The following is a 23,553-nucleotide window of genomic DNA, read 5'->3' on the forward strand; positions in this document are numbered from 1 at the left end:
TTGTTTAAATCATTACTTGCAAGGTTGAAGCAGTAGCAATTGAAAAAAAAAACATTTTCGCTTGTGGTTCTTATTTCTCCCTCTACCCTGCCCCTCCATCCTTTCGGGCGAAGCTATCTTTATCCAGTCACTCCCCCATTTTGTTGAAGCTCAGTTAAATGTTAGAAAATAAATGCTGGTTTAACAAATCTTCTACTGGGAACAGGATAGCAGCAGAAGAGAGCGGGCGGTTCGTTGCCTTTTGAAAAAAGATCTCATGAATACCAACTAGAATGATCTTTCACTCGGTTGCCCTCCAATGGACTCAGGCCCAGCCCACACATCAACCTTCTGACCCACATAGTGAATTCTAGTAAGAACTGCCTCATATTAAAATGGAAAATGCATATTTATGAGTAAATAGTGGCGGTAGTAATTTTCTTCCAGGAATAGACTTCCAAGAGGATTCTAGTCTACAAAAGCTTGTATTGTGTTTGTTAATCTAGAAGGGGGAGTGTACGTTTTGCACTTTGACGCCAATAAATCCCAACGAGTATTATTTTGTTGTGTGTTTTGAAGTCGTTTCCAACTTCTGAAGACTCTTAAGGAACGTGTGACTTGCCCAAGGTCACCCAGTGGGTTTCCATGGCCAAGCAGGGATTCGAACACTAATCTCCACAGTCATATTCCAATACTCAAATCACTACACCTCAGTGGCTCTCCCTAGCCATTTTAAGTCCATAGTAAAGGATGATGACTGTTGTAGTGTAGATTAATGATAAATGGAGGGCTTCACATAGCTTATCCCTGTGTGATACTGTAAGGAAGAGTGATAAATATATTCCCCCTCCAGTTGTTAGACTGCAGCTCCCATAATTCCCCCAGACCCTGCCAAAATAGTAAGAGATGATGGGAGGGGCATACATTTATCACCTATTGCCTTAAGATTCTGCATGACTCTTAATGTTCCCGTTAATGACATTCCAAAGAAATCACAGTGCTAGGTTTCTTCTGTACCTTTGAATCTAACCAAAGAGTGTTTGTGGCCTAAGTGTTCATAGACTCAGTCTATTTCATCACATGCATCAGTTCAAATATCTTTCTTTCAATGAGTTTGTTCTATCACGCGCTGGGCCTGTAACTATTGTCTTTTGTATAGGACGTATACTTTATGCCCAGCAGGAAGCCAGGGCGCCTAAAGAGAGGTCCTTGAGGATTTCCCTGAAAAGGATGGCCTTTTGAGTCTTTAATGAAATAACAAAGTCTTTATTGATGAACAAATAATAAATCTTCAAGGAGTCAAATAACACTTCAAGGTTTCCTTAATAAATTGTTGGCTTTTCAATCTTGTCCTCAGGGGATGGGCAATTGGCTTGGGATAACTATATTTTCTCTGTAAGAAGAAAATCCCCTTATAACCTCTCCCAGACTGTGGGACCTACTACCGATTCCAAATGCGTCTGGGCATCGAGTAGACCTACCAATCAAGGCTTGCAGATGTTTCAGCTGGGGTTCCCTGAATCTGTGATGCTGTTCTCTCTCCGAGGTTTCTTTGGAAACTTTACGGCTGTTTCCCTCAGGAGCTGTGAGGCTGAGAGGCTGTAAGCTCTCAGCCAGAGCTTTTGGGACCTTTTCCCCTGGAATTTCCGTTTCTGTTTTCTCGGATGTTCTATATCCCTGGATGTTCTTGAGATATGAAGCTTTTCTATGGGACAAGCTGGTCTACGTCCTATAGCTTAGCTTCCTTAAGTGAAACTGACTTAAAAATGGCTCCTTCCCTCCCAGAGCCCTGAACAAGGGGCGGAACCAAACTTAATGATTGACAGGCGGCCTGTCCTATGACTGCAAACATTAGCATCAAGAAAATAAAGTTGGAGCTTCTGGTACAGCCGTACCAGCACAGAGTTTCTGTGAGTTTTTCAGGCTGTATGGCCATTCCACAGGTATATACACACTCCACTTGCTTCACTGCCAAGAGAATCTGTCAGTTTAGACATGAGATTTGTGTAAAATAATAGAAGTTCTTTACTGGCTCTTTACTAGAGCTTTTAATCTATGTTAATTTTATTAATATTTTTATGTATGTATTTTTATCCTTTACAATTTTATCTTGTAAATCGCCTAGAGCATCGTGGATGGAGGGCGATTAATAAGTAATTAAATGATGATGATGATGATGATGATGAAGTGCTTAGTACTACTTGAAAGTGAAGGATGATAACACCCATATCCAGAAATGCATCATACCAAAAGCCTTTTTACAAGGCAGAGTTTTCAACTTAGTGTATATATAGCACAAATAAGGAATAATTGTACATGCAACATTCTAATTTCTTCATACAGTCAGCCCTCCATATCCATGGTTTCTATATCACAGATTCAACCATCCATAGCTTGAAAATGACTCCCATACCCCCCACAATTCCAAAAGCAAAAATTGATTTTTACCATTTTGTATAAGGAACATTTTTATTATATATATTGTATATAATGGAAATTCCAAATCCATGGATTTTGGTGTCTATAGGGGACCCTGGAACCAAGTCTCATTGGATAACAAGAGGACATGGTGCCTTCTTCCTTTGCTCTTTGAAATGTTAGCATATCTTTCTTTGTTCAAATATGAAAATGAAAGGGAAGGATGGTAGGTTCCTTGGGGCCATCTGGCAAGTGCTTAATTAACTTAATTTAATGCATTCTTTGGAGAATTTGATCAGATTCTTCAGCAATTAAGCTAGAGTCGGCTCTTACATTACAATATCCTAATGTACCATACCCTCAGTAACATTTCATAGATGAAAACCAGGCCAAGCAACATCAGAGAGTGTATCAAGATGGCAAAATTAATAATGAAGAAGAACACATATTAGGAGAGGCTGCAGCAGTTTCCTTTTGCTGAGCCTACCGGGAAGGTCAAGGTCCTCCTTTCCTCTCTTTCCTGTTGAGTTAATTGAATACAAACTTCCATATTTTCAACTCAGATTGCACCAATTGAAGTAATTTGTAGATGAATATGCAAAGTATTCAAAGGAGGGAGAAACCAGGCTATAAAACATTGCTGAAAAAAGTGGAGGGAAAGTTCCACATCAGGACGGTGTGAAGTATGGTGTACTTACTACCTACTATAACATTATGTAACATGATTTTTTCCTAGGTTATAAATATCATTTCCTAATTGGTTATAGAATCATAGAATAGTAGAGTTGGAAGAGACCTCATGGGCCATCTAGTCCAACCCCCCGCTAAGAAGCAGGAAATCGCATTCAAAGCACCCCCGACAGATGGCCATCCAGCCTCTGCTTAAAAGCTTCCAAAGAAGGAGCCTCCACCACAGTCCGGGGGAGAGAGTTCCACTGCCGAACAGCCCTCACAGTGAGGAAGTTCTTCCTAATGTTCAGGTGGAATCTCCTTTCCTGTAGTTTGAAGCCATTGTTCCGTGTCCTAGTCTGCAGAGCAGCAGAAAATAAACTTGCTCCCTCCTCCCTATGACTTCCCCTCACGTATTTGTACATGGCTATCATGTCTCCTCTCATCCTTCTCTTCTGCAGGCTAAACATGCCCAGCTCTTTAAGCCGCTCCTCATAGGGCTTGTTCTCCAGACCCTTAATCATTTTAGTCGCCCTCCTCTGGACGCTTTCCAGCTTGTCAACATCTCCCTTCATCTGTGGTGCCCAGAATTGGAAACAGTATTCCAGGTGTGGTCTGACCAAGGCAGAATAGAGGGGGAGCATGACTTCCCTGGATCTAGATGCTATTCCCCTATTGATGCAGGCCAGAATCCTGTTGGCTTTTTTAGCTGCCGCATCACATTGTAGGCTCATGTTTAACTTGTTGTCCACAAGGACTCCAAGGTCTTTTTCGCACACACTGCTGTCAAGCCAGGCGTCCCCCATTCTGTATCTTTGATTTCCATTTTTTCTGCCGAAGTGAAGTATCTTGCATTTGTCCCTGTTGAACTTCATTTTGTTAGTTTCGGCCCATCTCTCTAGTCTGTCAAGATCGTTTTGAATTCTGCTCCTGTCTTCTGGAGTGTTAGCTATCCCTCCCAGTTTGGTGCCGTCTGCAAACTTGATGATCGTGCCTTTTAACCCTTCGTCTAAGTCGTTAATAAAGATGTTGAACAGAACGGGGCCCAGGACGGAACCCTGCGGCACTCCACTTGTCACTTCTTTCCATGATGAAGACGACGCATTGGTGAGCACCCTTTGGGTTCGTTCGCTTAGCCAATTACAGATCCACCTAACTGTAGTTTTGTGTAGCCCACATTTAACTAGTTTGTTTGCCAGAAGGTCGTGGGGGACTTTGTCGAAGGCCTTACTGAAATCCAGGTAGGCTACATCCACAGCATTCCCTGTATCGACCCAACTCGTAACTCTATCGAAAAAAGAGATCAGATTAGTCTGGCATGACTTGTTTTTGGTAAATCCGTGTTGGCTATTAGCAATGACCGCATTTGTTTCTAAGTGTTTGCAGACCACTTCCTTAATGATCTTTTCCAGAATCTTGCCTGGTATTGATGTGAGGCTGACTTGACGGTAATTGTTTGGGTCGTTCTTTTTTCCCTTCTTGAAGATAGGGACCACATTCGCCCTCCTCCAATCTGCTGGGACTTCTCCTGTTCTCCAAGAACTCTTGAAGATAATTGCCAGTGGTTCTGAAATAACTTCCGCTAGCTCCTTCAATACTCTTGGATGTAGCTGGTCTGGCCCTGGCGACTTGAATCCGTTTAGAGTGGCCAGGTGTTCCTGGACAACTTGTTTCCCTATTTGGGGTTGGATTTCCCCCAATCCTTCGTCCATTCCATGTTGCTGAGTTTGAAGATGGCTTTCTTTTTGTGAGAAGATCGAGGCAAAGAAGGCATTAAGCAGTTCTGCCTTTTCCCTGTCCCCTGTCGCCATCACCCCATCTTCTCCTTGCAATGGAGCTTTAGCTCAGTTAGAAGTTCTTTGGACATCCATTCTGGCTTCTTTGCATTTGTCTTATTTTTCTTCTTTGTTGGCACTGTTTGCATTTGCGCCTTGAGTATTTCACTTTTGAAAAACTTCCATCCATCCTTAACTCCCTTGTTTTTTAATATTGGCGTCCATGGAATGCCGCTCAGTAATTCCTTCATTTTTTGGAAGTCAGCTCTCTTAAAGTCCAGAATGCGTGTTTGACTTGTCTTAGTTTCAGCATTCCTTTGTATTGCAAACTGCAGGAGCACATGGTCACTTGCCCCTAAGGATCCAACCACTTCAACTGTATTGATCAGTTCTTCCACATTTGTTAAGATTAGATCAAGAGTTGCTGATCCCCTTGTTGCCTCTTCTACCTTCTGGACCATAAAATTGTCTGCAAGGCAAGTGAGGAATTTGTTGGACTTTGTACTCTTGGCCGAGTTTGTTTTCCAGCAGATATCGGGATAATTGAAATCGCCCATGACTACTATATCTCTTCTTTGTGCCTGTTTGGTAAGCTGTTGACAGAAAGCTTCATCAAGTCCTTCATCCTGACTCGGAGGTCTGTAGTAGACACCCACGACAAGGTCTTTTTGAGTCCCGGTTCCCTTGATTCTTATCCAGATGCTTTCAAGCTGGTTTCCCGGATTACAGTCTTGCATTTCTTCTGCAACGTAACTGTTTTTGACATATAAAGCTACTCCCCCTCCTCTCCCCTTTGTTCTATTTCTGTGAAAGAGGTTATAGCCCTCAATGGTTAAATTCCAGTGATGGGAGTCATCCCACCAGGTTTCAGTGATGCCTATGACATCGTATGTGTGGTGCTGTGCTAAGAGTCGGAGTTCGTCTTGCTTATTTCCCATGCTCTGAGCATTAGTATAAAGACATGTAAGCCCCTGTGACCTCCCCTTGAGCTGTTTATTTGGGATTATTGTGCTCTCTGTACTTGGTCCTTGCTGTGTTTGTGCAGCCCTCCGTTTAGCCTTTTGGCGGTTCCCTGTAGTCGTGGGTAATATAGTGTTCGCCAGGCTGTTGTTCCCCTCCCCCAGTGGATCTAGTTTAAAGTGCGCCTGATGAGGTTTGTGAGTGTGTGCAAAAAGATGTTTTCCTGCTTGTGTGAGATGCACCCCATCACTTGCCAGTAGTCCATCCTCTTGGAAGAGTAGACCATGGTCAAGGAAGCCAAAATGCTCCTCTTGACACCATTTTCTGAGCCAGTTATTGACCTGTACTATTTTTCCGGCCCTTGTAGAGCCATGTCCTACAACGGGGAGGAGGGATGAAAAGATCACATGTACATTATACAGTTTTAGCTTTGTTCCCAGAGCTCGAAAATCATTTGTGATCTTTTGAAAAGTATGTCTAGCGGTGTCATTGGTACCTACATGAATCAACATAAGGTGGGGAGGGTGATGGGGCTTTAGGAGCCTGCTGAGCCTCTGAGTGATATGGTGTATTTTTGCCCTCGGGAGGCAGCATGTTTCTCGAGCCATCCCATCCGGTCTGGAAATGATGGCTTCCGTTCCTCTAAGGAGGGAGTCACCTACTACCAAGACCTGTTTCCTTTGAGGATTGACAGGGTCCCTTTTGTGCAAGACAGTGTGTATGTCCCCTGAAGAGTGTTCCTGTTGAAGTGAATCATGTAGGTGTAAAGTGTTGTCCTCCTCCTCAACATCCCCAGTTTTTTTTTGTGTGTGTGTCAGGAGCAACCAGAGTTGCTTCTGGAGTGAGAGAATTGGCCGTCTGCAAGGACGTTGCCCAGGGGACGCCCGGATGTTTTGATGTTTTTACCATCCTTGTGGGAGGCTTCTCTCATGTCCCCGCGTGGAGCTGGAGCTGATCCACACTCTCCCCAGGTGGGATTCGAACCTGGCAGCTTTCAGGTCAGCAACCCAACTTCAAGTCACTTAGTCCACTACGCCATCTGGGGGCTCAACATCCCCAGTGCATTCATCAATGACAATCCATTGAGATACATCCGAGAGCCCATTGCTCTCCCAAGGATGTTCCTGTTGCTCCTGGTCTATGATTGGGGATGGATCATTTGCACGATTACATAAGTGTGAATCTGGTGATGCACTGTCCCCGACAGGGCTATCCCCTGCGCATTGATCAAGGGTGGCCCACTGAGTGGTATCTAAGAAACTGTGGTCCTCCACAAGATGTGTTTCCTGATTGTATGTTAATGGTGTAAGAATATCAAATCTGTTGTGTAAATCCAGCTGAGCAGAGGAGTTCAGCGGAGGCTGCCTGGTCCTGTGTCTCCTTCTATGGGTGACCTCCTTCCAAGCCTGAGGGTTTTCTACCTTTGAGTTGATCTCCCCATAAGGTTCGTGATCATGGTCATGGTGGTGTTGGTGTGATGCAGGCTGCAAATCTACAGCAGCGTGTTGTGCAGTGTCCAAGAAGAGCTCGAGTGCCTGAATGTCCTTAAGGGTCTTAATACGGTGCTCGAGCTGTTGGATCCTCTGCTCCATCAGAGTCATCTGTTTGCATTTGGAGCAGATGTAGTTGAGTAGTTTTTGTGTGAAAAAGCGGAACATGCCACAGCTGGTGCATGTGATGGGAATGTTTTGCTTTTTGTTGCATCTCTTGGTGAGTGTGGTGGCCAAGTGGGATCTTTGTACAGTTAAGTAATATTCACACACTTTTATGTGCAGACTGCCCCAAACCACCTCTTCGTGTATTTGTTTATGATGTTTTGTTTCCTGTATGTACTGCAAAGGATAGTTAGTAAAGGTGTCTTTTTTGTGCGCGCCATGAGGCGCGCGCGACACTGGCAAATAAAGCTTTCCCAGAAACTCAATTAACAGGGGACAATGCCTGCTGTCAATCAACTTAAGTACCTGGCTCTCTTTCAACACAACAGTCACACAACAGTTAGACTTTGACCACAGGAGCCAAGCCCACACTCAGTTTAAAATCTTAGCCACATCTTAGCCAAATCCTACCGGAAGCCAGGGAGCAAAAATGTCCTCCTGCTGCCTCTGCTTCTGCGAGAATCAATATAATAAACATTTGGAAAATATTATTAAAGTGCAAAATCTGCAGCACATTTTGCTATAGTTTTTCAATGAATATCTCCTGGAGTATCAGCCAATTCAACACAGTTTGTGGCAGCCACAAAAATGAAGTTTCATAGTTATAACAACTATGTTCAAAGCAAGTACAGCACAAAGGAAAATAACACTTTCAAACCAGGAACATAATTTTTTTTCATTTTTGTTACATAATGTATAATAGTACATAAAGCATTTTCCAGCATTAACTTCCTTCCCACATGCTTCCTACCAATGACTGGGTGTCGATCCCTCTTCCCCAACCCAGCAAGTGTTTTCACTTGTCTCTTTTAGTTCATTCAAGTAATCAATTCCAAATTAGCCGTGCTCCAAGCGTTAGTTGTTTTGCCCTAGTTCCTGCTGGTTTGTCTTTCATTTGGATTACTCAAAGCATCTACCAGAGGCGCGCTGTCAGTGTTCCTACCATAAATTCAGACTTGATCAAGGCCTTGTCCTTTGATAGGGCAAGTGCTGTCAACTTTCTGAGATCTTGGAGAAGCTGAGGACATTTGGCCAGCAAAACGTTATTTAGGCCTGAGAATTTGTAATACATGGATTGAGTCAAAATGGTAAAAGTACATCTAAGACCAGAAAATACACCATATGGCTATACTTCAAGCATTGTACTGGTTTCTAAAATTGGAAGTGGGCTTGCGGAGAGCCAGTTGTGTGTGTGTGTGTGTGTTTGTGCACGCGCACCTTCAAGTTGCCTGTCAATTTATGGCACTCTTATGAATTTCATGGGGTTTTCCTAGGCAAGGAAGACTCAGATTTGGTTTTGCCACTACTTTTATTTGAAAAATTGAGGCCTTCCACTTTTGCGAGAGAGGTATTAAGGAGTTCAAGCTCCCAGGCTGTTCTATCTGTTCTCTCTTCAATTCTGTGAAAGAAGCTGGAAGCCACGAAAGCGTTATCTGGAACCATACTAACCTGTATTTTGAGTAGACAAATGGAAGCATTCGACCATTGGAACAACCACTTTCACACCTTATTGCAACTGTGATACGCTGAGGCTTTGATAATGCAAATTCCCACTATCACTCTTCTAGAGAGCCTCACTCCCTATCCGTGTTAACCTTATCCAGTGCATGCACGCTGTGTGTTTTTATATTTTGCCCTAATTGTGCAATTACATCATTTCTGCTTTCCTGTGTGACCTTCCTCCACTTTGCAATACCGAGTCTGCAGCAGAAGGAAATTATCACACAAGAAAGAGTGGTGGAACAACAGCAATATTGGATTCATGGATGGGTTTTTCCTTTCAATGAAAAGAAATAATGTAATCACAATTCAAACACAGAGCAACTACAAGGCGCATACAGCACATTGTATGAATAAGTCCCAGTCAGAGGTGCTTCCTGTATCCTGCCATAATTCAGCCATATCAGCCACATGTATTAAAATGTCCTGGTAGTCTGCAAACGTGATTACTGCAGTTGAACCCTGTTCAGAGTCTGCAGTTAGTTTAGAATACTGCATATCTTTTAAACTGGAACACGAATATGCGAACATAAGCTCACCAATATTAGATGGCATTTACTGACTGTCAGTTTGTTTATGAGCATAATTCACTAAGGCGCATTTTGGCATATTAGAGTTGAAAGGAGGGAAGGGCTGCCTTCTCTTGTACGATCCTGACAGTCCCTAAAACTTTTGTGGGAAGCATTTTTTTCCACTTTGTGAGGTGAGACCTTACTGAATCAGACCAACGCTGGATCTTTCACACATTCTGTTTCCATCAGTGGCCAATCATGAATATTAAAATATTCTTTCTTCCCAAAACTGCCATTCATTGGCTAGCTTTTTAGTGCTGGTACCTCAACTGAACAATGCTTTTTCTAGAAACAGGAAGCTTGATGTTTCGTGTTGACTTTTACATGCTGGGAGGAGGAAAGAACTGGCAAAACCATCTCTTATTATTATTTGCCTTTAAAAAAAAACATGATATTCTTCGAGTTGCCATAAGTCAGCAGGGAACCTGCAGGCGCACCTGAACACACACAGAGAGATGTATGATTTCTTAAATTACTGAAGTGGTTGGAAATTTAAATATATGTAGCACTTATTTTCATATCAAACCTAGACTTATTTTAGTCCTTTTACAACGTCAAGTGCTTCATTCATATCGTTCATCTGAAATTGAACTATTTGGCATATTTAACAAATGCAGAAACATAAAAAGCCTGCACTAAAGAGAGAGAAAATCAGACTCTTGCAGGTGGAATATCCTTTATCTGAAATCCTTGGGATGAAGCATCTCAGATTTTGTTTTTTTTTTCTCCAGATTTTGGAATACAGTAGAGTCTCGCTTATCCAACATAAATGGGCCGGCAGAATGTTGGATAAGTAAAAATGTTGGATGATAAGGAGGGAATAAGGAAAAGCCTATTAAACATTAAATTACGCTATGATTTTACAAATTAAGCACCAAAACTTCATGTTTCGCAACAAATCGACAGAAAAAGCAGTTCAATACACAGCAACGTATGTAGCAATTGCTGTACAGTAGAGTCTCACTAATCCAAGCCTCGCTTATCCAAGCCTCTGGATAATCCAAGCCATTTTTGTAGTCAATGTTTTCAATATATCGTGATATTTTGGTCCTAAATTTGTAAATACAGTAATTACAACATAACATTACTGCGTATTGAACTACTTTTTCTGTCAAATTTATTGTATAACATGATCTTTTGATGCTTAATTTGTAAAATCATAACCTAATTTGACGTTTAATAGGCTTTTCCTTAATCCCTCCTTGTTATCCAAGATATTCGCTTATCCAAGCTTCTGCCGGCCCGTTTAGCTTGGATAAGTGAGACTCTACTGTATTTACGAATTTAGCACCAAAATATTGCAATGTATTGAAAACATTGACTATAAAAACATTGACTACTAACAGGCAGACTGCGTTGGATAAGCAAGACTCTACTGTACCTGTATTTGCATATAATTAAGGGAAAAAACTTTGCAGTGCTTTTCCCCACTTAAACCTGGTCCTGGCTTGTAAAGACAGTGGTATTGTTTGTGTAGAAGCAGTCTTATGTGGTCACATTGTAAGGGATCAGACAAACATGTTTGGATATGAAGTTATTCGACACTGTAAATATTTAAATCATCAATATTGCATCATCGCCACAAAATAATTATCCGCTCTGCCTTCCCTGCTTAGTACAAAAATGCATCTTGAATCTGAGTGATGCATATATTTATTTATTTTATTTATTCAGCGGATTTCCCTCTTGCCTTTCACCCAGAATATATGGCTAAAATATGCGCACGGATTATTGTTCTCTAATTCTGTAGGCTCATTTATGTAGATTTTCATACTGCACTATTCCTGGCATTTTGCGTGAGTAAAACCTTGCCAAAAAAGCTACTCTCATTCTAAAGGACAAAAATACTTCATCACAGCTTATTTCATTTTTTCCCCACTGGGAAAAATCACAGCTTATTTCAGTTTTTTCCCCACTGGGAAATTTATCCTTGGGGAAAAAGACAGAAAGATGCTTACATACCCCCTTGATTTTCCCCTGTGGGTCTTCACATCTCTTGTGCCCGATAAAAACATTGTTTCCCTAAAGGTTTTAATTAAACATTTATGCTGCTTTCTATCACACTTCTTTTTACTAATAGTTCCATTTAGTTGATAACCCATTTACTATGATTGTTGTCTTTACATATATCTGATTGTCAGATGTGAAGGAAACTTTTTTAAAAGCTAAAAGGCAAGACAATTTTTTAAAAAGAATTTGGGGCTTTTTAGGCTTTAATCAATAAAGTTAGTGGCACATCTACTACATGTGGACAATTTCAACAGAAAGGAGGAAACCATGAAAATGAACAAAATCTGGCTACCAGTATTTAAAAAAGAACTCTAAAATCAGGACAGTGTATAAAGAACAACACTAAAGACAGGAAACAATCAGGGTCAGCTAACACCTCCCAACAAAGGATCCCCCCAGGCAGGAATCAGCCAGGCTTTGAAGCTGCAAGGCCATTTAATGCTAATCAAGGTGACCATTTGCAACATTCACACTTGCCTCAAACAGACAAGAGTTCTTTCTCTCACCCTGGACATTCCACAGATATATAAACCCCACTTCCCCAGTTTCCAACAAACCTCACAACCTCTGAGGATGCCTGCCATAGATGTGGGCAAGGCACAGGAGAGAATGCTTCTGCAACATGATCATACAGCCCGGAAAACTCACAGCAACCCAGTGACACATCTACTTGCTTGTATAGTGTTTTGAGCTTGTCTAACCGTTATTTAAAAGCATGTAATTCAACCTCTGGGAAAGACCTTGGTGTCCCATTAACCTCACAGACACATCCAGATGGGAAGACAGGACCTTCTTGGTGGCTTTTCCCCAGACTCTTGAACTCACATCCTGGAAAAGACTGTAATGTCATAGACAGGGCTTCATAGACGGGATTTTCAGAGTTCTTTGAGAGTTTTTCATATGCTGTGTTGTTGTTTATAGTTCTCATTCTTTTTTTAACGATCTGTTTGCAATTGCATTTTATTTTATTCATAAAATTAATTATATTCTAAGTATAAATATAAGGTTGAACTGTGAAAGCCACCCACCGTATGGCTATCAGCCTCCTCCCAGTAGACTTAAATCAAGGAAAAATTTCATAAGAACCACCACTCCTCTAAATGTTCCTCCAGGAACAGTAGGAATATCCCTGTGGGCAGCAAAATCAGGCAATCCCAACTGGATGGCCTCCCACAAGGATATTCCTTCAAGGGCAAACCAAGAATGGGCAACTTGGAAGTCCCTGAACAGTTTCAGAAGTGGAGTTGGCAGATCAAAAGACGACCTGGCTAAATGGCACTACTTAGAAGAATCTTCCACCTTGTGCGATTGTGGAGCAGAACAAACAACTCAGCATCTGTATGCTTGCCCACACAATGCAGTCGCTGTTGCCCATTTTTGTTCTAAAACTATTTAGCAGGTTGTGATCTCTTTATTTTATCAGTTTTAAACTTATCTATTTATGCAATGCTTTTGACACAAAATAAAATAAACTTTGGTACAATGTGGTATACCTCAGTTATCAAAGCAGATGTGTTCCTGGGCTTTACTTTTTTAACAGTAAGCTTGGTACTAGTAGCAGGAATAATGTGAAAAGAACAGGGCTAGGTGGTAACAGATAAAAAAGAGAGTAATTCAATATGTTTCAGCAAATCTTTTGTTCCAAACTCACATTATGAAATAAAGCCTTACATAAATAAATTTGTTGTTGTTGTTTATCTGACTCTTTGTGACCTCATGGACCAGTCCACGCCAGAGCTCCCTGTCGGCTGTCATTGTCCCCAGTTCCTTCAAGGTCAAGCCAGTCACTTCAAGGGTACCCTCCATCCATCTTGCCCTTGGTCGGCCTCTCTTCCTTTTTCCTTCCATTTTTCCCAGCATCATTCTCTTCTCCAAGCTTTTCTGTCTTCTCATGATGTGGCCAAAGTACTTCATATTTGCCTCTAATATCCATCCCTCCAGTGAGCAGTCGGGCATTATTTCCTGGAGGATGGACTGGTTGGATTTCCTTGCAGTCCAAGGCACTCTCAGAATTTTCGTCCAAAACCACAGTTCAAACGCATCTATCTTCCTTCGCTCAACCTTCCTTATGGTCCAGCTCTTGCATCCATAGGTTACTATGGGGAATACCATTGCTTTAACTATGGGGGACCTTCGTTGCCAGTGTGATATCTCTATTCTTCACTATTTTATCGAGATTGGTCATTGCTCTCTTACCAAGAAGTAAACGTCTTTTGATTTCCTGGCTGCAGTCTGTGTCTGCAGTAGTCTTCGCACCTAGAAATACAAAGTCTGTCACTGCCTCCACGTTTTCTCCCTCTATTTGCCAGTTATCAATCAGTCTGGTTGCCATAATCTTGGTTTTTTTATGTTTAACTGCAATCCAGCTTTTGCGCTTTCTTCTTTCACCTTGGTTATAAGGCTCCTCAGATCCTCCTCACTTTCAGCCATCAAAGTGGTATCATTTGCATATCTAAGGTTGTTAATTTCTTTCAGCAATTTTAACTCCAGCCTTGGATTCATCAAGCCCTGCACGTCACATGATGTGTTCTGTGTACAAGTTGAATAGGTAGGATGAGAGTATACAGTGCTGCCGTACTCCTTTCCCAATCTTGAACCAGTCTGTTGTTCTGTGGTCTGTTCTGACTATTGCTACTTGGTCGTTATTACAGATTCCTCAGGAGACTGACAAGGTGACTTGGTATCCCCAAACCACCAAGAACTTGCCACTATTTATTATGAGCCACACAGTCAAAGGCTTTAGGATAGTCAATAAAACAGAAATAGATGTTTTTCTGAAACTCCCTGCCTTCCTTCATTATCTCGCGGATATTGGCAATTTGTTCTCTTGTTCCTCTGCCTTTTCTAAACTCAGCTTGTACATCTCACAACTCTCGCTCCGTGTATTGCTGGAGTCTATCTTGCAGGATGCATAAATAGTGTTTTAAAAAATATCCTAGAAGCTTGACTTTTCTTATGATTTCCATTTTGATTGAGAAACTTGCTCGTTAGGAAAAAAATTAGGATGGCTGGTGAGGCAAGCTGATCTGATTTTTATTATTAATCGCCTGTTGTACCTAAATACACACAGCTATAGTACAGTAGAATCCCATTCTTTTCCAGGTCAAACTTTATTGCAGACACATGGCTGCAGCCTTACACTGAATGTCTGTCTTTCTCCACCTTTCTTTCACCACCTTCCCAACATATCTTCCAGCTGAACAAGAAAAGGGGTGCATTGGGCAGAGCTCCCCTAAAAACACTTTATTAAAAGGGAACTTTTTTGTTAGACGATTTGTTAACAGAGATGTACCTGTATATATTTTAACGTTTGCAAGTCACCTTGAGTCCTAAACTGAGGGAAAGGCATGCTGAGAATAAGAAAAGAACGAAACCTAGAGAAACTGCACCCCAGAGATAGCATTTGAGGGTCTGGCCTTCAGTGACATTGGCAGTAGACCATGCCCATGTATGCCGTGTGCTGGTTTTTTGTTGTTACTGGAGAGTGTTCATTCTGATCTGTGATTATGAGCGTATTCACATAGGATTGCCAATTGAAATAAGAAGGAGAGCTCTTGTCTCTTTTATTATTGTGCAGAAAATGGGATTTCATTAAGTTCTGCTTGCACGGCTACTGAAATTCCCCCTTTTTGTACAACCATTATTGGGAGAAGAATTCTCTCCTTTATTTCAGCTAGCAACCCTGTCTTCGTACCAAACCTATAGAGTGCCAAGAAAATAGTTTTGTGTTATTGTTGTTTGTTGCTGTTCTTGTTCTTCTTGTTGTTTCCTGTTGAATGTGTTGGTTGGCATTTCTTGAACGCGAGCCAAAGGAGCGTGCTGGCTTTTTGCATGGTCCAAGACATGCATTTAAAAATATGTCTGGAGAAAATGACAGCTCTCGGATGCAGGACTACACATAGCACAGTGTATATGTTGTCCCAAACTCTTGAGTTGAAAATTATCATTTTTGGCTCTTTTAGCTAGCCTATTAATCTAAGTTCAGTGTTTTTTGTGGACTGTGAAATGAGTAGCAGGTGCTGGCTTCAGTCTTTGTGGGTATTTTTAAAGCAGCTATTCCCATGACAGTTCAAAGCTTTAGCCTATTGATTGTCTGTATTGGCTAAAGCTCAGAAATATTGATTGTTTTGGACTACAACTGCCAGGGTTCCCCAACCAGTAACTTTTCTCAGCTCTCCTATCAGCGGGCCACAATTTAATATCTGTTCTCTGAGAAGTGTGAACTTCCATTTCACATTTGCTGTGAAGCTAAGGGAAAGCTGTCAGAAACCATGTTAATTTGGGATAAATAAAAGCTCTTGTCTCAGTTATTGTGATGAGTCTCTGAACTGTTAAAACAGGCACTAAACAAACTTTTAAAAAGCATTAATTTGGAAAACATTTTAACTGTACTTGGCAGGTTGCAAACTCTTAAATATGTGAAGGCCTTTGTCTTCATTCATTTGACATACATATCACTTAACTTGAAAGATTGTTTTATCTCCTTTTTAAAATCATTTGCATTAACAGTGGAGGGAAGTGAGGCTCTTGGTTCTGTCCCCAGTTCTTTCACGTGTTATTTTGAAAACCTCGCCAAGCCTCATCTATACAGATCAGCCCAATGCTGTACACAGGACTATAGCTTCCATCAACCACAGCTGGAACAAGTAATAACAAGAAATGACAGAACTGAACTGGTCCAATTCATGTGGAGGGCATTGTACGGAGAAGACTGTAAACGCAGCAGCCATATACGGTTTATTTTTACATATTTTCCTCTTCTACATATTTTCCTCTTTTACATATTTTCCTTTTCCTCACCATTGCGCCACCGCGGTTCCTTTTTTTTCTCAAATTGTGTTTTATATTTTATTACTAATTTTAATTCTATTTTAAAAGTAAAAATTCAGCAAACAGCATTTTTCTATGCAGACTCCCATGGAAGTCATATTGTATATGCCAATTAACCAATTCTAGTTAACGTTTTCCAGATTGCCCGCTAGTATAGACCAGGCTTGTTCACCCTGTGGCCCATGGGCTGCGTGTGGTCCAGGACACCTATTAATGTGACCCAATACAAAAACATAATATATAATATGCAATTTGATTGTGTGCTTCTCGAGTATGAACTTTGTAGACAACAACATAATGGGATGGATTAATCAAGAGTATGTTACATCTACAAATATCGGCGTATTATCTGTAATGCACATTCTAATTGCAAACAGTTCAGCCAGACGACCTGCCCAATGATTTTTTAAACGCACTCTGAATGGAGTGGCACATAATTAGGGTTATTATGCAAGTCCTTTTTTTTTTTTTTTTTTGCTTCTCTGTAGTGGTGGATATCGCAAAAATTATGCATTGCCTTTTTATTTTTTGCTCATCAGTTACTGTTAGTGGTAGCATATTTAATATGGGTCCAAATACAATTATTTTTCTTCCAGTGTGGCCCAAAAGGTTGGATTCGCCTGATACAGCCTTTCTAGATGGGCGATCCTGAGAGTTGTAATCCAAGAAAGTAACTTTCCCAATCTGCATAAATGCTTGTAGCACCTGTCCAGTGTATACATACACACACATATACATACAGTTTAGATTACAGTCGTCATTGTACTTGACATGCCACCTTGCAGCCTCTTTCCTCATTTGTGATGCTTTCTAACTCCAAAAGCATCAGACACTCTGCCTTTCAGTCACCATCATTGATAACACCCAGGGGATTAATATTATTTTTAAACTAATTAAAAGGGAATTACCATCGCAATATCTCAGAAGTCCTGACGGGCATGCGGGGGAACAACTGAAACCCTGGGCAGGCTAATCCATTTTCCTTTTCCCTCCCAAGGTGAGCCAGGTAGCAGATAATCCTGCTGGAAGCAGAACCACTTTATCAAAGAGAGATCCTTGTAATATTTGCCCCTGAGTCACACTCATGCCATGCAGTTTAATAAAGCGAGGCAGGTAGATAATTTGACCTTGCTGCTTTCCCTGGCTTTTCCTCTGAACCACTTCTTGGCAATGAGAAGAACACACACACACAAATACACATACAGATGCACACAGCCTGCAGCTTGGAGATGAGCCCTTTGATTCTGTAGAGGAGGAAACTGGCCATTTCTCCTTGGAAGTAGCTTGACAGCCAGAGAGAAATAGGATCTGAACAACCTGCATGGTGTACAGAGCATTTGGAAGCACCTTCAGTTCAAAAATCTATTGGGTTTACTAAAATGCTTCTCTCTTTTCTGGATTGAAACCAGAGACGCATTTCCCTGTAAACACCTCTGGCAGGAAATTCACTTTTATAGCTGGATTGGGATACCTCTGACCCTCTAGATGTTGCTGAACTGCTATTATTGACGTGCCTTTTATATTTTTAGATGCCTGTAAGACAGATTCCCTAGGTGTCATATAAAGCCAGTTAAAAACAGGAAGAAAATACTACTTTAAAAAACCTGTAAAAATAAATTTTACGGTATAACCCAGCATTCAGAGATCCAACTGAACAAATTTCAGGAGCTGAAAACAACAGATAGGTGTTGATGCAAAAGCTGCTGGGTTTTTTTTTTCCAAAGGGACTAAAATTAAAATGTTGTGGGCCCTTGACACCACCACGGATATCAAAATCTGCAGTCTGTTGCACTCCAGGCCTGGAAACACCTATGACCACTGCACCACACAAAAGTCCAGGAATATAAGTAAACAGTTTATTGTAAAAACAGATAAAAGGCATATAAAACATCAGGAATAAGGAAGGAAGATATATATGGTAATCCAAAATGTTTTAGCAAAAGGTGAGAACCAAACAATAATCCAAATGTCTCATAAAGTTCCAAAAGCTAACAAAGTCCAGGAACAACCAGGAATCATGGATACAGCATAAATCCACAATCAGGAAGATATAACTAGTATGACTTGAGCAGGAGTACATGAACAGAAACATAGAAAACTGCCAGGATATATTAAATCCAAAATCATGGCTTGACTTGAAGCATGAATGAGAGAACTCAGCTTCTCAGTCTAACCCAGCATTGCCTGAACTGCCCTTAAATTAAGGGAAAGGGAAAGGTTTTCCCCTGACGTTAAGTCCAGTTGTGTCTGACTCTGGGGGTTGGTGCTCATCTCCATTTCTAAGCCAAAGAGCCGGCGTTGTCCATAGACACCTCCAAGGTCATGTGGCCGGCATGACTACATGGAGTGCTGTTACCTTTACGCCGAGCTGTACCTATTGATCTACTCACATTTGCATATTTTCGAACTGCTAGGTTGGCAGAAGCTGGAGCTATCAGCAGGAGCTCACCCCACTCCCCAGATTCGAACCATCGACCTTTCAGTCAGCAAGTTCAGCAGCTCAGCGGTTTAACCCACTGCAGCACTGGAGGCCTTTAAAGTAAACAACCTGTTATTTAATAGCCACCCATGGAAAGCATTACATCACCCGTGAGTTTTTTCCCCATCTTTTCCACATAATCTCTCAGCCTGGCGTACTCTATTTTCAGCTCTGATTTGTAAACAGAGACTTTTGTTGATCTCCATAGCTACAGGTGGCTTCTCCTGGGGACCCTCCTTATCACTCAGCTCTTCACTTGAATCCTTATCTACTATTGACTCCCTGGACTGGCCTTGAGGCTCTGCACTTTCTGAGCCAGTTTTCTCACAGAGAGAAACATAATTTCCCAGGTCTGAATTTCCCAGACTTGACAGCCCATCACTTTGTGCCAGAGGAAAGCCTACAACCCCCTCTAAAGCCTCAGTTAAACCATCAGTCTCTGGCTGATCTACAACATAGTCCCACTATATATGATGGCATAGTAAAATTGCATCCCTTCTATAAAATGGCAAAATCAGTTTTGCTCTTTAGAATTTTTTTTCATGGACGGTTGAAACTATGGATTTGGAGGACCAGCCATATGATGCAATACCAGGGAGAATGAAAATGTTTTCATCTTGTCTTAAACGGATACCAGTGCAGGCATTGCAGGTCAGTCTGTGCTATAAAATTATATCAATTCTTAGGTGTGATACTTGAAATCCTCTGCTACGGAGCTTGGGCCATCTCCTCTTCCCACCGTATCTCTCTATGCTACAGATTGAATTAGATTATAGCTCATTCGTCCTTTGGTACCGTCTGTGTTCCTAGCCCAAACTACAGTTTTCATACTCCTTAGGATGGACCTATGACAATCAAAGTGGTGTGAACTACAAGTCCCTAAGTTCCATAATATGGAAAAGGGAACTTAAATAGTGTGGAACTGGTATAACTGGATCCTTGGAAGGGGGGGGCAGTCCAAGGCTCTTACTCTTTTGCTGTTTTCCCCATATATGAAAAACAGAAGAGAAATGATGGTCACGGCACATTCAACTAATGCTTCCATAATAATAATAATAATAATAATAATAATAATAATAATAATAATTTATTTATGTATACACTTCCAGCATTTCTCATAGGGACTCGGGGCAACTTACAAAACAGCACACAGAGATGCCATACATAAAATACATCAACATGAAAATAATAACATTACAAAAACTAGGTATATAATTTGGATAAAACAACCTCTATTAAAATAGAATCAGTTAAAATATCCATGTAATCAATATACAACCCATTTGGCATTTCAGCTAGGGAATCTGATGATAAAGAAACATTTCTTTCCAGGTGCAAAAGGGTTCAAACATGTCTCCCCATCATAAAAAAGTCCCCCATGCCTGCCTGGAACTGTGTAGTATTTCTGTTTCTTACCATCCAAATTCTTCTTCCTTTTCCTACCAGCGAAATTGTGGATTTAGCAGTGATTACTTGGGTCAGTGAGTGTGTAACACCTTGGTCTTGGTGGATGATAGGGGTCATACCCTTTTCACTCAAATTCAGACTTGCCAACTGGTATGAAAAATGAGTGTTTCTATGGATCCTTGGATTTGTGTTTGCCTTTGATCTCACATATTTATTTATACAATACATATAAAGTATATAAGGACGAATTTCAAAAGGAAAAGCAATTTCTCTGTTTCTAAACCACTCTCTATTGGATTGCTTCATTGTGGATTTTGCTTGGTTATTTATTAGGAGAAAGTGTTCTATCCAGTTGCCTCTTAAGTTATTGATTTCCCTCCCCTCCTTACTCTTGTTTCCTTTTCTTTTTTCTTGTTTACTGTTATATATTTTTTCCTTCTGTCCTTCCTTCCTTCCTATCTGAATACAGTGTTTCCTCACTATTTCGTGGTTCACTTTTCACGGATTTGCTCCTTTTGCAGTTTTTCCATGAACTCCAAAAGAATATTATAAATCATAAAAAATTACAATTTATAGCCTAAGGAAGGAAGAAAGGAAGGAAAAGCCAAAGGAAGAGAAAAGGAGTTCAAGCAGCAACGGGAGGAGAGGGAGGCGATTTATCAACACACGATTGGTTGATAAAGACTTAAAATAGTGTATAACTACTAAAATAATGTATAAATATTAAAATAAATATAGTGTCCCTACTTTGCGGATTTTCACTTATTGCGAGTGGTCCTGGAACATAACCCCCACGATAAGTGAGGGAACACTGTATAGCACACAACCTTTGTCATGAAGAGAGTGCTCTAGTTGCGTCCCAATTAGTGATTGAAATAATTGCTTTTTGACTTCAACTCCCAGTATCTCCCAGTAAGTATCCATGTTGGCGGGAGGATTTGAGGAGTTGTGATCCAAACAATAACTTTTCAGACTCTGATTTCAAGTCTCTAACTTCCCTGTTGTTGTTGTTGTTGTTGTTGTTGTTGTTGTTGTTGTTTGTGGCCAGCTGCGTAGGGGAAACTGGAGCTAGATCGGTTGAATTTTTGGTGCAATGATTGACACTAACACTTGATTCCTATTCTCATTACAGGGTTCAAAGAGAGTCCTGAGATCCAATGAATATGTTCTACCCCCGGGAGGCTTGATGGAAACCGACCTGGAACTGACCTTTTCATTGCAGGTAATTTGACCTTTGTGGCTGTGAAAGCAGAGTTACCTCCCTGAGTGAGATAGGTAATATTCTTGCCTATTTGTCCAGCTGTCTAGTGAAGAGACAATGCATCACTGGGGATTCCTTTTTAGCTCAGTTAATAGAGTTTGGTCTTCCTAAAGGAGGATAGAATAGGGTACTGGATAGCAAAATGCTTTTTGTGCTTACTTAGAAGCATGCCCCATTATATTCAGGGGATCTTACTCCCTCGGAAGTGTTTTAAGATTACAGATTGAGATTCTTCATTGATGTGCAAGGGATTGGGATGAGTAAAGGGCTTGCGGTGATTTTGAAAATGAGCATAGAAGAGAGAAACATAGGAGGTTAAAGCTGTTTCCTAGGTTTTCTAATAGATGTAGAGTCATAGTGGCGTGGAAAAACAGTATATGTTTCTGTACCTTCCTTTGTAGTACCCACACTTCCTGAAAAGAGATGGCAACAAGCTTCAAATCATGCTCCAGCGCAGAAAAAGATACAAGAACCGCACAATTTTGGGCTACAAAACTCTGGCCGTGGGCATTATTAACATGGCTGAGGTAAGGGAATCAGCAGGCATTTTACACCTTAAACCATCTTAGAGCTGATTGGAGTTGCTTGTATAGCAGGACAGGCTGTTAGGAATTGTGTGAGTTGAAGTCCAAAACACCTGGAGGGCCAAAGTTTGCCCAGGTCTGTTGTATAGGATACTGTTCTGGTAGCTGGACACTTTGCCAAGGATTTTGTCATTTAATATTCATTGAAAGACACTGATACCTCAGAGGAGATATGTTAAAGACATAGGGATATTGGAAATTACCTTATTCTAGCTCAGATGGTTGGTCCATTCAGGGGATAAAGTTTGGCCCCAAGATGTTTTCTGCAGTTTCTGAAATCTCCCCAAACAGCTTTCAACTGGAAAAAGAAATATCTGGATCATTTTTTACTCTTTAACACTTAAACACAGCTACAAATCATGGCTCCTTTTCTCCATCCCACCCCAAGTCCTGTAACACATAGAAGGCAGAAAACCAGGAGAGCTGTTTTTAGTGAGGGGCAACAGCACTGAACTAAAGGGACCAGTGATCTGAATGGATGGAAAACAGCTTCCTAAGAGGATTCCTTCACTGAAGTTAATTCTTTTTTCCCCTTAGGTCATGCAGCATCCAACCGATGGAGGGCAGCTTTTGGGCTTGCACAGCAACATAAAGGATGTGAGCATCCGGGTGGCCGAAATCAGCATCTATTCCCTCTCCAGCCAGCCCATTGACCATGAAGATGGGAATGTCCCCTCTGGTCCTAAAATTAAAGCTTCTGGTAATGTATGCTCTTAAGAGTGAAAACCATGTGGGGATTTAATTCAATCTCACCTTAGCATCCTCCTTATACATTGATTTTTAACTCTTATTTTCATATTATTATGAATTAATATTTGATTGCTGTGAGTTTTCCGGGCTATATGGCTATGTTCCAGAAGCATTCTCTCCTGACATTTCGCCTGCATCAATGGCAGGCATTCTCAGAGGTTGTGAGGTCTGTTGAAACCTTGGCAAGAGGGATTTATATATCTGTAGAAAGTCCAGGGTGGGAGAAAGAACTCTTACCTGTTTGAGGCAAGTGTTAATGTGGCAATTGGCCACCTTGATTGCCATTTAATGGCTTTGCAGCTTCAAGGACTGGCTGTTCGCTGCCTGTGAAATGCTTTGCTAGGAGGTATTAGCTGGCCCTGATTGTTTTCTATCTGGAATTCTCCTGTTTCAGAATGTTGTTCTTTATTTACTGTCTTGATATTAGGATTTTTAAATACTGGAAGCCAGACTGTGTTCATTTTCATGGTTTCCTCCTTTCTGTGGAAATTGCCCACATGCTTGTGGATTTCAGTGACCTCTCTGTGTAGTCTGACATGGTAGTTATTAGAGTGGTCCAGCATTTCTGTGTTCTCAAATATATTATAAATCCCTCTTGCCTAGTTTTCAACAGACCTCACAACCTCTGAGGATGCCTGCCATAGATGTGGGCGAAACGTTAGGAGAGAATTCTTCTGGAATATGGCCATACAGCCTGGAAAACT

At 41.1% G+C, this 23,553-nt stretch overlaps 1 protein-coding gene across 3 annotated transcripts in view; it reads left to right on the top strand.

Moving 5' to 3' along the window:
* LOC100562073 (phosphofurin acidic cluster sorting protein 2) overlaps positions 1-23,553 on the top strand; it is a 254,605-nt gene that overhangs the window by 189,502 nt on the left and 41,550 nt on the right. For all 3 annotated transcript variants that reach the window (XM_062970944.1, XM_008104924.2, XM_008104925.2), the window contains exons 3-5: positions 21,387-21,476; positions 21,917-22,042; positions 22,637-22,799. In XM_062970944.1, coding sequence (XP_062827014.1) covers positions 21,387-21,476; positions 21,917-22,042; positions 22,637-22,799 — 379 coding nt within the window. The remainder of the gene's footprint in view (positions 1-21,386; positions 21,477-21,916; positions 22,043-22,636; positions 22,800-23,553) is intronic.

Source organism: Anolis carolinensis, chromosome 1, assembly GCF_035594765.1.
Source record: "Anolis carolinensis isolate JA03-04 chromosome 1, rAnoCar3.1.pri, whole genome shotgun sequence".
Classification (NCBI taxonomy): domain Eukaryota; kingdom Metazoa; phylum Chordata; class Lepidosauria; order Squamata; family Dactyloidae; genus Anolis; species Anolis carolinensis.